The 13,483-nt window shown below is 45.5% G+C and overlaps 2 protein-coding genes across 3 annotated transcripts; both read right to left on the bottom strand.

Annotated features, from left to right (window-relative positions):
• Window positions 1-236: 236 nt before the first annotated feature.
• cdk21 (cyclin-dependent kinase 21) lies at window positions 237-4,714 on the bottom strand. 2 transcript variants are annotated; one of them, XM_086185740.1, is made up of 8 exons: window positions 4,571-4,702; window positions 4,092-4,319; window positions 3,394-3,526; window positions 3,066-3,233; window positions 2,875-2,984; window positions 2,703-2,753; window positions 2,431-2,563; window positions 241-1,407 (listed from the first exon to the last, which is right to left on the bottom strand). In XM_086185740.1, exons 2-8 carry the CDS (start codon window positions 4,313-4,315, stop codon window positions 1,330-1,332), a joined length of 897 nt encoding a protein of 298 aa, XP_086041866.1. In that variant the 5' UTR covers window positions 4,316-4,319; window positions 4,571-4,702; the 3' UTR covers window positions 241-1,329. The 2 variants fall into 2 exon arrangements, with proteins under 2 accessions (XP_086041867.1, XP_086041866.1); XM_086185741.1 differs by lacking the exon at window positions 3,066-3,233 and having other exon boundaries at window positions 237-1,407; window positions 4,092-4,317; window positions 4,571-4,714.
• A 361-nt stretch (window positions 4,715-5,075) lies between these two features.
• retsat.2 (retinol saturase, tandem duplicate 2) lies at window positions 5,076-13,033 on the bottom strand. The gene is made up of 11 exons (XM_086185739.1): window positions 12,818-13,033; window positions 11,842-12,024; window positions 11,403-11,644; window positions 10,216-10,417; window positions 9,198-9,395; window positions 8,995-9,114; window positions 7,839-7,977; window positions 7,528-7,637; window positions 6,966-7,135; window positions 6,727-6,886; window positions 5,076-6,640 (listed from the first exon to the last, which is right to left on the bottom strand). The coding sequence occupies exons 1-11, from the start codon at window positions 12,975-12,977 to the stop codon at window positions 6,492-6,494; spliced, it is 1,833 nt and encodes a 610-aa protein (XP_086041865.1). The 5' UTR covers window positions 12,978-13,033; the 3' UTR covers window positions 5,076-6,491.
• Window positions 13,034-13,483: the final 450 nt, after the last annotated feature.

The raw sequence follows: 13,483 nt of genomic DNA, 5'->3' as shown, positions 1-13,483 counted from the left end.
ACGTGCCGTACTTGATGACCCGGAGGGCCCATGTGTCACACCTGGGCTACCTGGGTAATTTCTGGCTCTCTGTGCCTGAAGATAAAATGAGTACAGCAGTCTTATACAGTAAATAAGTTCCGTTCAAAAAAAATAAAAATCCATCAATTCTCATTTTAAGAAACGCAGCAAAATTAACATGTTTATTCTTCTGTAATATTTTAAAACTGCTTTACATTTCGCATTAAAGTACTGTGCCGAGATACAGCTCCATATGAGGGGGAACATTTGGAGTGAAGTTCCTAATAAACGCGTAGATGGAGCAGGCCAGTTCGATGGATGCGTTCTTGTCCTTTTCGCGGAATTCCAAGATGAAACTCGACCTGCCCAGGTGTTAGAATTGTGCCCCCATCTGTTCAAACAGTGGCATTACAAGGAAAATGTGTGTTTTGTTTCAGGCTCTCTTCATACAGAACAAATCATTCAAGGGAGGTGAAACTATCTCATGCACTAATTTCACGATGGCGCGTGGAAGGTCGGCCATTTACGAACACCCAAAAAAGTAACGCTGAAGAGCCAACAGCGGCCTCTACTGCCTCCAGTGGTAATTACAGGCTGACGCAAATCAACCACAAGGAACGGCAGAAGTTTGAAACAATCATTTACAGAAACATTTCTTGACTGAACAGTGCAACACATGCATGAGTAGAAAAATATCTTGTGCGATCGGTCCGTACAAACATAAATACAGGTGCAAAATGTTCAAGCGATGACACCATAAATATCTTCAGAAAAATAAAGCTGCACATCTCTTTCAATGTATCGAAAAAAAGGAAAACATTTCAACATAAATGTGTTCATAATACGTGTTGAAATCCATCTAAGGCAAAAAAAAACAACACAACACAAATTTCAGCAGAAACACTTAACAGCAAATGAATGTAAACCAACGAATATTTTTACTCCCTTTTGCAGTTTCACCTTGAAAAGCAGCAGTTTTGTGAAATCACGTGAGAAAACCATCCTGACGGGCTTCAAGTTGTAGTATAAACAATCAAACGCAGGTTCAGTTTAGAATTGAATACAAATGTCAATAAAACTGATAAATCTTGACCAAAAAATAAAAACAGGCTTTGTGTCTAATAAACGTAAATTTGGGAATTTTGATGAGACCAGGTTGGTTCCTCTCTCTCATGTCGCTAAAGGGCGGGACCATTTTGTTTTATTGATATCCAAAAGGGGCAGAGAAATTCCCTCCAAGTCTGTCATGATGCTGGCGAAGTGATGTTAAAAGCTCTCAGGGGTTGGATCGCGGACGACCTCCTGGCGCCGCTCCGTCCTCGGGGCCCCTCAGTGCTTCATGAAGACAGGATGCACCAGAGCTTTGGCGGCTGAGATGCGGGCGCTCGGTCTGAATTCCAGACATTGCTGCAGGTAAGAAAACCTTGTTGACGGTTTGATTTGGCACAACAATCATCCCTTTTGGTTCAATTCATCACTCATTCGCTTTGGAAGATTAAGACAAGAACCCTACACAGGCTCCCGGGACGTCAGCTGATCAGTCTTAATCCCGCCTCCTTCTCCTGACCGGAGGAAGGGTAAAATGGTTTCGAAAAAACAGGAAAGTGAGCTCATCTTTGGGGTAGCATGAACCCTGCTAGCTGAGTCTATAAATATAAATATATATATGTATAAAAACTGAGGTTTTCACAAGTCGACCCCAACCATAAGACTACAGGCCTGAACTGGGAACCCTTTACAGGTTTTAGGTCCACATTTTACTCGGTCACTCAAGCCTGGTTAGGGGTTAAAGTCCCCCTTCTGTCACAGGAGGTCCCGAATCTGTTTGGCGTCATGTGTGATTATGTGAGTGGATATGAAAAGGCAGCGTTGCCATCAGAATGAAGACGAACGTTCAGACGTCAAACCGGCCTCCGAGGGTAGCAGACAGGCAGCGCTGAAGCTAGCAGCCGTAGCAGCTACTTGTCCCCAGACCCGACAAAAATGTAATGATTCTTAACATGTGACTCTTTAAACATTTAAACATGCCGACATTTTGGGGGAAACACACACGAACAATCCTCCCCAGAGGCAGACGTGTTTATAGATACGATTTTGGAGGAAAGTGTACTTTACTGTACACTTGCCTGCTCACACTTCCCATCCACTGTGCTAAGCTAACTAGCATTCAGCAGGTTTCTGTGGGTCTCGGCTCCTCAACCAGAGACGGGGAGGGAACCTATGGGAAACTCTGGCTCTGGAGATGCTGTGTTCCTTTGTCTCTAGGATCTGCAGCTTTCGCATAATAGACAGGTTCAGATTTTATTGTTGTATTCTGGGTCCCTTTAGGTTTCGGAACATTTTTTTTTTTTTGGACCTGTGAGGACTTCTTAGAGAACCCCGGGAAGCACGGCAACATGTAACAAAGACAGGAACAGCAAATCCGCTCACAAACAGTAGATCTTTCTCATCTGGGCTCAGGTCGGGCAGCAGGTGGGGACAGGGGTCTTTAGGTCCCCAGGTGACTGAGTAGGAGATGGGGCTGTCCTTGGGCCACTCCTCCTCAGAGGGCAAACCAATCACCCTGGTGAAGGCAAAACCAAGACGTGATCAGCAAAAAAAATGCATGTACGATGTCTGGAATTCTGCTAGCAGGAAGATCCCTGTCACAAATGCTGATCGTTATTTGAGATTATCATTGAAACTACTGAAATAACACTCACTCAAAGATCTTCTGCAGCTGCTGCACCTCTGTGTATCCCTGGAATAGTGGCCTGCGGGACACACAAACTGGCTTTGATCACTATTTTGACAACTGGCCTAAATATTTTTACCTCTCTTCAGTCGCATGTCTCCTCCGGGTCAGTGAGCAGACGCATACTCAGCTGCTCGTACCTCAAGAGGAAGAGCTCGGCTAAGATGCAGCCGGCGCTCCACATATCCACAGAAGACATGTAAACGGAGTTCAGCAGCACCTCCGGGGCTCGATACCACAGCGTCACCACCTGCACAGAAGAAAACGCCAAACACAGAACCAACAGTGACCTACAGACACGGCGCACAGACCCGGGTGCTGCCTCACTTACGCCTGGCGTGAGAGCGATATTAAAGGTATAGACGCGCGCCAGACCAAAGTCTGCAATCTTGACTTCTCCGTGACTGCTGATGAGGATGTTTTCAGGTTTTAGGTCACGATGAAGCACCATATTGGAGTGTAAGAAGTCCAAACCCCGAAGCAGCTGAAGCATCACGTCCTGAGAGCACAGGAGGCAGCGACATTTACCCGAGGCTGACATCCAGGTTGTCAGAACAAAAAGGGGGTAATAGTGAACGCTAATAAAAAGTGTCAGGTGCCAGAACCTAGCAATTCTTCTTCCTGTCTTTGCTATCATACTGTAGGTGTTGAGGTCAAACCTTGATGCTGTCCCGGCTCAGCCCAGAAACAGGAACCTTTGACAGGTAGGAGGACAGATCCTGGTCAACATATTCCAACACCAGAGTGAGATCCAAGTTCCTGCCCACCGGTACCGCCGACGCATCCAACAGCCTGGACAGTTGAATCAGATAACAACCCACATAAGCAATTACGTACAACATGACAGCAACGCCACGACCATCCCTGCAGTAATAAAACGCCCAACAAGAGTGTCGCTGAACATAATCTATAATAACAATTTCAAACCACTCAGATGGGGTAAGTCATTACAACCCTTAAACTTTAAGGAGGAATAACCTGCTGGGCTCGGACAGGTTTCTGCACAATGTATCAGTCTTCTTCGGAGATGGTCGTTGATTCGGTTCAGCGGCCACTTTGCAAGCAGTTGAGCTGGTCATACTAATAATTTGACGAGTCTACTTTGTGTAACTTGGACGTCAAAGATATCAGAAAAACATCTCTGCATCGCACAGTTCAGCTAAATAGCACCACAAACTACAGCCTCAGAGATGCCTCATTTACAAACTTGTAAAAACATTATATTCCGAAACAAAAGGAGGATTTATGAGTGGGTATTAATTGATTATACCTAATAAACTGGCAAGTGAACGCTTGCCCAGCCATTCCTTTTCGATGTGAATCAGTAAGGACGTGTTAGAAGACATAATAAACACACTTGACAACGTTGGGATGGTTGAAGTACTTCATCTTGCGCAGCAGCGCCACCTCGCGGATCATGGAGGCAGGGATCCCGCCGTCGGACACGTCAGCGCGGATGTTGAACTTCTTCACCGCCAGGATGCGCTGTTTCACCCCCATCTCCCTGGCTTTGTACACCTTCCCGTAGGAGCCCTCGCCCACTTCTGCCAGCAGCTCGTAGTGCACAGGATCAACGTCCATGGCTCTCAAAAAAAAAAAAATCACAAGAAAATAACTTGATTATCTTTAAAATGCCAACTTTAGCGCGTCATGTTCAGCTTTACCGTCACTCCCGAGGAGCAGGGAGCTAGCTAGCTAGCTCCCTGCTCTAACAGCACCGTTAGCTAGCAGGTGAATCCCACCTGACATACCAGTTTTAAACATTTAATGAAGGTCAAAAGTGTTTATTTAAAGTTGTTTTTTGTTTTTGTTTTAACATTTTCTACTTTGTCTTACCTCAGACTGCCGACCCCAGCTCTGGCTCCATGCCGCCGCCGCCGCCGCTGCCCGCCCGACAGACCGCCCGCCCGCCGGGAAACGTCCCAGCCGAACCACCGTATCACATTTTTGAGTCTAAAAATCACACCCCCTTTTATTTAACAACTAATCACAAGCTCAATATCGACGTTTCGGGTCGGCCCACTCACGGTGCGTGTGCCCTCTGCTGCCTTCAGGTACACAAACACACGCGTTCATGCACATAAATATTGACAGGGTTTACAACCCAAACATAAATACTGGTGAATCACAGTCGAACTGCATGTTTGTAATCACTATCTAAGAAACTCCGACACACTGGTAGTTGTTTGTTAAATCAAGCTTCCATGCACCTCTCATGCAGAGGTGACGTTCAAGTGGCTGAGTTGGTAGGTGGTCTGCATTTAGGAAATAATTTCACCACACACACACACACACACAAAACCCAGATGTTATACCTGAGAAAACAGCAACCAGTTTATTTGTTTTAACATCAAATACAACCTTTGTAAACATGTTACCAACCAGAGGCTGCTCAGGCACAACGTTAGCTGCAGTTTGAAATAAAATGGTACATAAGATGAATACGGATTCACACCTCAGCCTCATTTAGTGTTTACAAAAGCATTTGCCTTGTCAGCTGAGTTCACGTTGGCTTGGATAAGTGCATGTTAACATCCCGTATGTGCATTACTCACATATTACAGAACCTGGGGTGACTTATGTCAGTATGAATGCTCCTCAACCCAAGTGCTAGAATGAAATGGCATGGAAAAGATCCATTTTGCGGTGGAATTAATAATCCCTGGGTCTCTCCTCGCAGGTGTCATTCAGTGGAAAAGCCCTTATTTGATAGGGAAGAAGGTTTGTTTGAAATGTTCTTGGGATGCGATGTGCATCAACTCTGGAAAAAAAACACAGGAAAACTCCATAGCGATCCTCTTCTTAAACATCTACACTGTGAATCCTCCGACGTTGTAGCCATGATAAATCCAGCAGAGGGCACCACGGCGGCCCTGCTGTTCCTCACAGCCTCCCTCAAGAGCCAAAAAAACATCTCCAACACAATTTTAACTTTCTTCTTCTATCATTCCCAGCACGTCTCAGCACAGAGACTCAATGCTGTGAGCTTGAGTGTGTGTGTGTGTGTGTGTGTGTGTGTGTGGGCTGCGCTTTTATACAGATGCGAGTATTTTCTCTTCCTGCTCGTGCTTCGTTTATTTATTCTGTCCTTGCACCGATGTAGCGCACTTTGAAGCCTGTGTCTACAACAGTGCTGGGGGACATTTACTATTATTTTAAAAGAAAACACAAAAACAAATGAATGTTTTAAGAAAACAAACATCTGGGTGTTTTTTAGTGGCCGCTGGTTTGTTGATGCAAACACTTCCTGTTGGTCAAGGGTCCCCGACTTAGAGCCCAAGTCTTGTGAAGAGGATCTGAACGGCGTCTTTGTGTTCTGTGGATGTTCTTTGGTTCTTCTGATGAAAGCTCTGCAACTAGGACGTTCTAGCCGATGAGGAAGATTGTTATTGGTAGGAGATTAGTTGTTCATGACAACTGTGTTAAAAGCTTAACATGCATTAATACATAATAATGACTTTTTAATTGTTTAAAAAGTGAATTTCTTCAATTTTCCTTGTTTCTCGCTGCCCTAAATTGGCATCTTAGGAGTTTTATTGAGGAACTTGTGTTTCGATGACTTTAATATCAATGAAATGTTATCATTATTTTCATACCCATTTTTTTCTAACTTTACCGTCTCGCGAGTGTTGACAATGTCATGAGGCAACGCAGCAGCACGCTACACAGGTTGTGGACTCGTGTTGTCAGTGTAGTGTTAATGATCCAAGGCAAATCCCCTGAGGAAACTCACATGGAGCCTCCTGCAAATGTGCAGTTACTCCCCTTTCAGTTTGTTGTTCATAAATCTGATTTTCTTGGCCAGCGCGATGGCGTCCAGATGCAGGTTGCGGTTGAGAATGACCGAGCCGCAGGTGAGCGCTCCCGCGAGGGCGCCCGCAAAGCCACAAACGAACACGTCCTGACCTGCAATGCAAAGACCTCATCAGGATATTTAGATATTCTCTCAACCCGTGGTTGCGGGGGGTGTGGTTCTACCCAGGGGGACGGACCTGTCAGGTAGAGGTTCTTCAGTGGAGTCTGAGGTCTCACTGTAGCATTGAGTTCAGCGCTGAACCGGGCGACGCCGTGATCCGCTCCGTAGATCTCACCTCGAGGGGCTCCGATGTAGTGTGTGTTTGTGATCGGGGTTCCGGCGTCAATGTATTCAATCTAGACACACAAAGAACAACACACCTGGGCAGCTAAGGTGCTGCTCCGCTACATGATGTCAGACAGTCAGAAGCCTCACCTTGTCCCTGGTGATCTTGGGGAAGACGTCCATAACCACCCTCAGAGCCGAGTCGATGAAAGCCTGTTTCAGCTCTTTGTAGTCGGGTCCCCTGTTCGTCACTTTGCCGTCCTTCCACTCCTCGAACCACTCGTAGTTGGCGAAACTAACCAGACTCAGCGTGGACTTGCCTAGGATGCAAATAAGATCATAGCGGCGTGGTTGACTTGTGACATTTCCTCTGAAAGGATCTTCAGCACAAAGATCAGCAGCGATGTGGCGACCAGAGACCACAGACGGAGTAACCGCTGGCAGCACGCAGAGGGCGGGTACCGGTTCTAGTTCAGGTCACAGTTTTAAAGTTTTTATGGGTTTTTTTTTTGGTCCTGGAACACTTAGATCCTCACAAGCTCAGGATCATCAATGCCTGGACAAATTAGATCAAGCGGAAACCACTTTCCTGTCTTTTATTAGGGTTTTTTCCACTCAAAAATTTGGCAGAAATTGGGGGTCACAGAAGGATTGACAAAGAAGCACTGACCTCAGGGACCAGAGTTTGGAACGTGCGCGAGAGTGTGTTTACCTGGTGATCTTTCCTCCCAGGTTGGATCTTTAGCTGACGGAGAGGCGACGAACAGGAGAGGAATGCTTTTGGCCGACTCTTCTCTCTTTCCATTCATGTACTCCTCCACCCTGGGAAAGAAAACATGGCTTTCTAGTGAAACCTGGCTGGTGACAAACATCCTGTTTTCTGGGTGTTAACTTCTTACGCACGTTTGACCTGAATCTCATTTGCATGTTGATGCCGCTATAAAGTGGGCACAAAGTTTGGCTGAACTAAATTAGCATCAACACTAAACAGCAGCGACAGGCAGCAGATACCGGACGACGTACAGCTCATCAAAATTGTTCTCGGTGAAGATCCAGTAGTTGTCTGCCTTCAGGCCCAAATCCTCCTTGGTTCCGTTTAGGCCCAGGAAGATACTAAGCCCACCTTCGCCGTTCTTCATCATCCTCAGCTGCTTCTGGATAGCTGCAAGACACAGGCGTCGCATAATGAACAACAACTCAACAAGCAGTTCCCAGACGATAAAAGCGATGTAAGAGTGAATTCTTCGGGGCATCGGCGCACTCTGTTACTGCCTTTGACTGTGTGGTTACTGTTGCTAACTTGATTATCCATGCTGACGACCTTCAGCACATAGAAATGTGCTATGCAAATAAATGTGACTTACAAAAAAAACCCCAAAAAAACCCAACATTTTAGTAAATACACTTATTGTCCATTCTGCCCAGAGATCAACAAGATGGATCCTCTTCTCTCTCTCTGTGCAGCACACAGAGACCAGCTGACTGCCAGCTAGCTTAGCTACGTCGCTTGCCTCGGTCAACAATCGCCAAAAACACTTCAAAACAATCTTTGCCTGCATTATAACTCAGGTTGTGCATAACAATTTATGTGTAAGAAGTATAAACCAGAATACACTGAGGAAGAACTACAGGTTCCTGATGCTGAGCTAGTAAGACAGACGTATGTTAACGGATCCTATCCACTACCATTCATTGTGCTAAGCTAACGGTCAGCTGGTCCCTGTGGGTCTCTGCTCCCTAAAAAGGAGAGAAGTGGGTTTTTCTTCCTGTCTGGCTCTGGGGTGGAGGGTTCATGTGCAAATTTCTTAAAAATTTGGGGTTATTAAATCTTTAAATTAATCCAAAAGTAAAAACTAATTTACACGGTAAAAGGAATTTAAACTCCAGCCATCGTTCTATTTAGTCTTTATCCGTCAAGGAAAAAAAAAACAACAAGTGTGAAATGACCTTGTTCCAAGTTCTCAAATGTGAGGACTTATTATGGGATTTTGGCTGTTTTATATTATTGTAAACTGAATATCTGTGCTGCTGGTTGGCCAACTAAAATAATACGAAGACACCTGAGCTTCTGGGAATTTTTATATGAATTGTTAAATATACCTTTTTTTTTTCTTTTTTTTTTAATTCTACAGTGTAAAGTTAAAAAATATATAACTGTCAAACAAATAATTCCCCCAACCTGGCATGGCCTGCAGCTCCTCTGGCAGCAGCTTCTGGTAGGTGTTGAAGATGCCGGCATCAGAGATGACCATTGGGGCGCGGATGTGTACTTCCTCCTGGCCTTTCATGACGCTCACACCTGAAGACAAACACAGTCTCCTGTCACCTTTGCTGGAGGCTGCGACAGCTGGTTAGAGAAAACGGCGCAAAAACGTCACCCACCATATGCCTCCTTTGCATCATTGAACAAGATGCGGTTGACCGGGGCGCGAACGAGAACAGCGCCCCCTGCCTTCTCAATGATGGGGATCATGTGGTAGGCAATTTCACTGGCTCCACCTTTAGGGTACCAAGCCCCATTCAGGTAGTGAGTGACCAGCAAACTGTGCATAGCGAAACTGGCATCTTTCGGCATGTTACCTGCAGGTCAGAGATGGAAATGTGAACAACCACTGAATAAATAATGAGGAGCAAATTGACCTTTCGCAAAAACCCGCCCCCAAACGTTCATTGTCCATGCAGCAACATCCCAGAGACCATTACTAGTAAACAAGGTCCGGTGGACCGCCGACAAAATAGTAAAATGATGTGCCTATGGATGATGTGTATCTGACAGCAGGTACCCCAGGAGTCTGGCTGGGGGAGTCGCGTTCTTTCACTTCTCAAAGGTGAACACACAACAGGAGCGGTGCCTTCGACGGAATAAACTGTGTTGACGGCCCAACTGCCAGCTGAGTGTCTCGAAAATAAACAAGCATGCATTCGTCTGCTCCCAAGGTGAGGCTAGGCTAATGCCATAGCAATAGCGAGCAAGCTAATGTGTTGTCTAGCTCTAGTGGCGATAACATCCACATCAGTGGATATCAAAGTTATGGTTACTATTCGCGAATACTGTATACTACTAGGATATCAAGGGCAGAACGTGGGGTAGAGATCATGGGGTTTCTCAGGTTTCGCTTGAGACCGGTGCGCTTTAGCCTCAGCAGTTGTAGTGTCCCCCGAGTTGCATATTTTAATACTTTGAGTATATCCCTCCACTGCGTACTGTTGCCCCTTTTGCCTCAATCTGGAGGATACCGCGCAGGTATTGCTCCAAAAAGAGTCACAAACACACAGGTGTACTTCTTCACACACACACGTTGACACTCTGGCTGCGTCAATAAGTATCTTGGGCTGGCAACAGTAACTAAGGGGGGCGGGGCTTTTGCAAAAGGTCGACAAGAGCTGCAGCCTAACTTACCATAGGTGCCAAAGATGTAGGTGAAGACTGCCCTGAGGTCCTTGTTCTCTGTCAGTTCATTGACCACGTCGGTCAAACTGCGGGGGGACATTTCAAAGAAGAAGGACAGACGTTTGGCCAAGCCAGTGTAGACCAGGAACTTGGCTAAGGGGACTGGGCAGAGCTTCAGGAGAGCGAGGAGCCAGATGCCACGTCCCACTTTCTGAAGACAACAGATACAAGATAGAAAACGGTGATTGTGAGACACTCACCATGAACAGGGTTGTAAAACGGTGGCATACACTCCCGTTCAAGCTTCGAGAAAAACAACAGGTACGAAGCAACTCAGAAATCCCAATGAAAGAAACTTAACTAAGCACAATCCTCAAGAGGTGAAGGGAGCAGTAACCACAGAAACGTCCACTGAAATCCTCAGTGTCTTGATGTCCTCAGAGATTCCAAAGTTCACACAATCATTTGAGAGAAAGCGGCTGCAGAAATGTCCATTTGGACGTCAGGTTTTCATCGTTGGTCATGAAACGTAGGCTTGGGAGCACTGTCTCCAGTGGCTTATGGGGTGAGTCGTTCCGCGCGTGCGCCGTCTTGTAACTTCATTTTTTTTACCCCCACTTTCTTCTTCTTTTTTTCCTCATTAATTCATCCGTTCACTGGTTGGTTTGATTTCAGGTTTAATACTCTTCCTATAAAAAGAGCTTTCTTAAGCATCAGTGGAGCTATCAGAGGATTTAACTTTGAAGTGAGCAGGAACTGAATAGATGCAACAGATGTGAATTTCTCCTGGAGATCAATAAAGTATCTATCCATCTAAACTGATTCCACGCAGGTAAAAGTGGAATCCAGCAATCTGGATGAAGGGAACAGGGTGTTGTTGCAGCAACTGTAAAATGATGCAATTTGCCAGCTAATCAGAGGCCCGGCCAATAACACTCGACTTTGACTAATCAACCGTTGTTCCCTCGATGAAAATCTGACAACACCAACAGATCTGCAATCTGATTCTTGAAACTTTCGCGTGCTAAAGTGCAGTTCTGGACCCTCGGTTCACTGGGAGAAAAGGCATCTGTTGGTAGAAATATGAAGGGCAAAGGTCTACACAGGAGTGTACGGTTCCACAAGGAAGCAGAAATTTTGTTACTGTTCTTTCAGCACAATATTTATATGTCGTCTGTGATGCAAAAAGGACCAACCTTGACCAGCTTCATGTACTCGTCGATGGCCTTCTCCTCTCCGGGGAAGCACTTCTTCAGCTCCTCGGGGAAGCGGCTCCGGCCGCTGTAGATGGGATACTCCCGGCGGTTCTCAGGGGGACCCAGCACCACTTTATCAAACGGATTTTCCAGCGGCTCCCACTGCAGCTGTCCGTTGGTCATCTGGTCCAGCATGCAGCGGAACGGCTTGTGGTCCAGCAGGTCGCCGATGTAGTGAATTCCTACAGAGGAGACAAGACGATGCATCCGGAGTTTTAGGATACATAAGAGAAGCTGCAGACATGTTTGAACCTCCCCCACTTGAAAGGATTCTGTTGTTCCGTTGTGGTCACTCGTTTAAAAAAACAAACACACACACACACACAAATAAGCATTTCTTGATTCCTTAAATTAAAATGAAGGGAGCTTTTCTACTCACCAACATCGAACTCAAAACCCTTCTCAGTGAAAGTGTGGCAGCATCCCCCGGCCCGGTCGTGCTGCTCCAGAACCAGGACTTTCTTTCCAACTTTGGCCAGCACTACCGCAAGTCCGAGCCCGCCGATCCCACTGCCGATGATGACGGCGTCCAGGTTTTCAGGTACTTTACTGGCCAGGAAGCCTGAAGAAGTGAAAACAAAACGCGGTTTATGTTTGTCATGGAGCAGAAGTGTTACAGTTACAGGGGGAGGAGACGAAGAGTTTAGTTGATGCATCTACAAACCAAATGACTCTCAGCCGGAGGATCTTCAGAAATGAGAATTCACTGCTTTTCTCAGTTTGATGCAGCTGGACTGCACAAATTTAGGACTTTACGACATTTGTTCGCTCTTGGGGCTTCTAATGAGCCTCTCCTTCTGTTTAAAGAGAATTATTTTCCAAGCCTTTATTCAATCCCTAAAAATAAAACTCAACACATCCTTGCTCTCTTCTCTCCATCTAATAAATATAACTATATTTCATGACTACTGCAACTTCACAACTCATAGCAATGATTGTCAGCAACTGCACCCATTTAATCTAATTTGCATTAAACAAAAATTTTATTTGAAAATCTGTATCTGGTGAGTGAGAACAGCCTTTATCTTGAGTTTGATCTACTTATGTTATCACGTGTTTACATGACAAAGTATTTAAAAATGTATTATCTTCTAAATCTTACTGTTGGCTGTCTAAACAGCTTATTTTTCCATCCAAAACTGTTATTTCTCTGCAGTCATAACATTCATATCCATAGTCGTCATGCTACCCTTGGATCGGAACAGCTCGCATCACATTTCCAAACCTTTTGCTCCTGAATTAAATACTTTATGGTAATATAACTTAAAAACAACATCATGAGAGTAAGTCTCTATTTCCTACTAAAAGTTGAAACATACGAGTTACATAACGACCACGGAGTTCACCTCACTCACCTTGTTTAAGCACTTTATTTTTCTCTTTCATATTGTGAACCATTGGTTTAAGAGGTTGGCGAGAGTCCAGCTCGAAGGGGTTGGGTCCAGGAGAGCTGAGGACATATTTTAATATAAACAGGACCAAAGCCACGCCAACAATCGCCACAGTGAGCCACATCGCTGCTGCCAGTCGGACACAGGCGCCGCCGCCTCTGTTGTGCTCAGCGTGAGCTCACTTCCGCATCTGGTCCCATCAAATACCGCCCCCAAAGTGGTGTTAGCCAATGAGAGCCTTAGGTTTGAATGCGTCACGCTAAACTGGCCAATGAGCGTCAAGTGCAGTGGGAGAGGGACGCCCTTAGCAAAAAGGTGAAAATGTCACAACCACTGTTTCGTAATTGTAACCAGGTCGGGTGGAACCGGTCTGTTGGGTCCAGTTGGGTCCACAATGTGTTTACTGACTATTAAATGTTTATCTCTCTACTGCAGTGGTTCAGAAGTATTAGTCCCCGTTCTGAAGTAGTACAACACATAACCATAGTCAAGCATATTTTCAAATTTAAGTACTAAATTTGGCTTTTGAGAATTTTTCTCCAGGGCTAGCGAGCCTGTCTATGAATCTGTTGACCCCGGATGCTGTAGGAGGTCCCATGAGGGACACACAGAGCCCATAAGACTCTCACC

Source organism: Aulostomus chinensis, chromosome 18, assembly GCF_037954235.1.
Source record: "Aulostomus chinensis isolate RoL2024-O1b breed Wild chromosome 18, RoL_Achi_v1.0, whole genome shotgun sequence".
NCBI lineage: Eukaryota > Metazoa > Chordata > Actinopteri > Syngnathiformes > Aulostomidae > Aulostomus > Aulostomus chinensis.
This window is presented reverse-complemented; position numbering and strand designations above follow the sequence as displayed.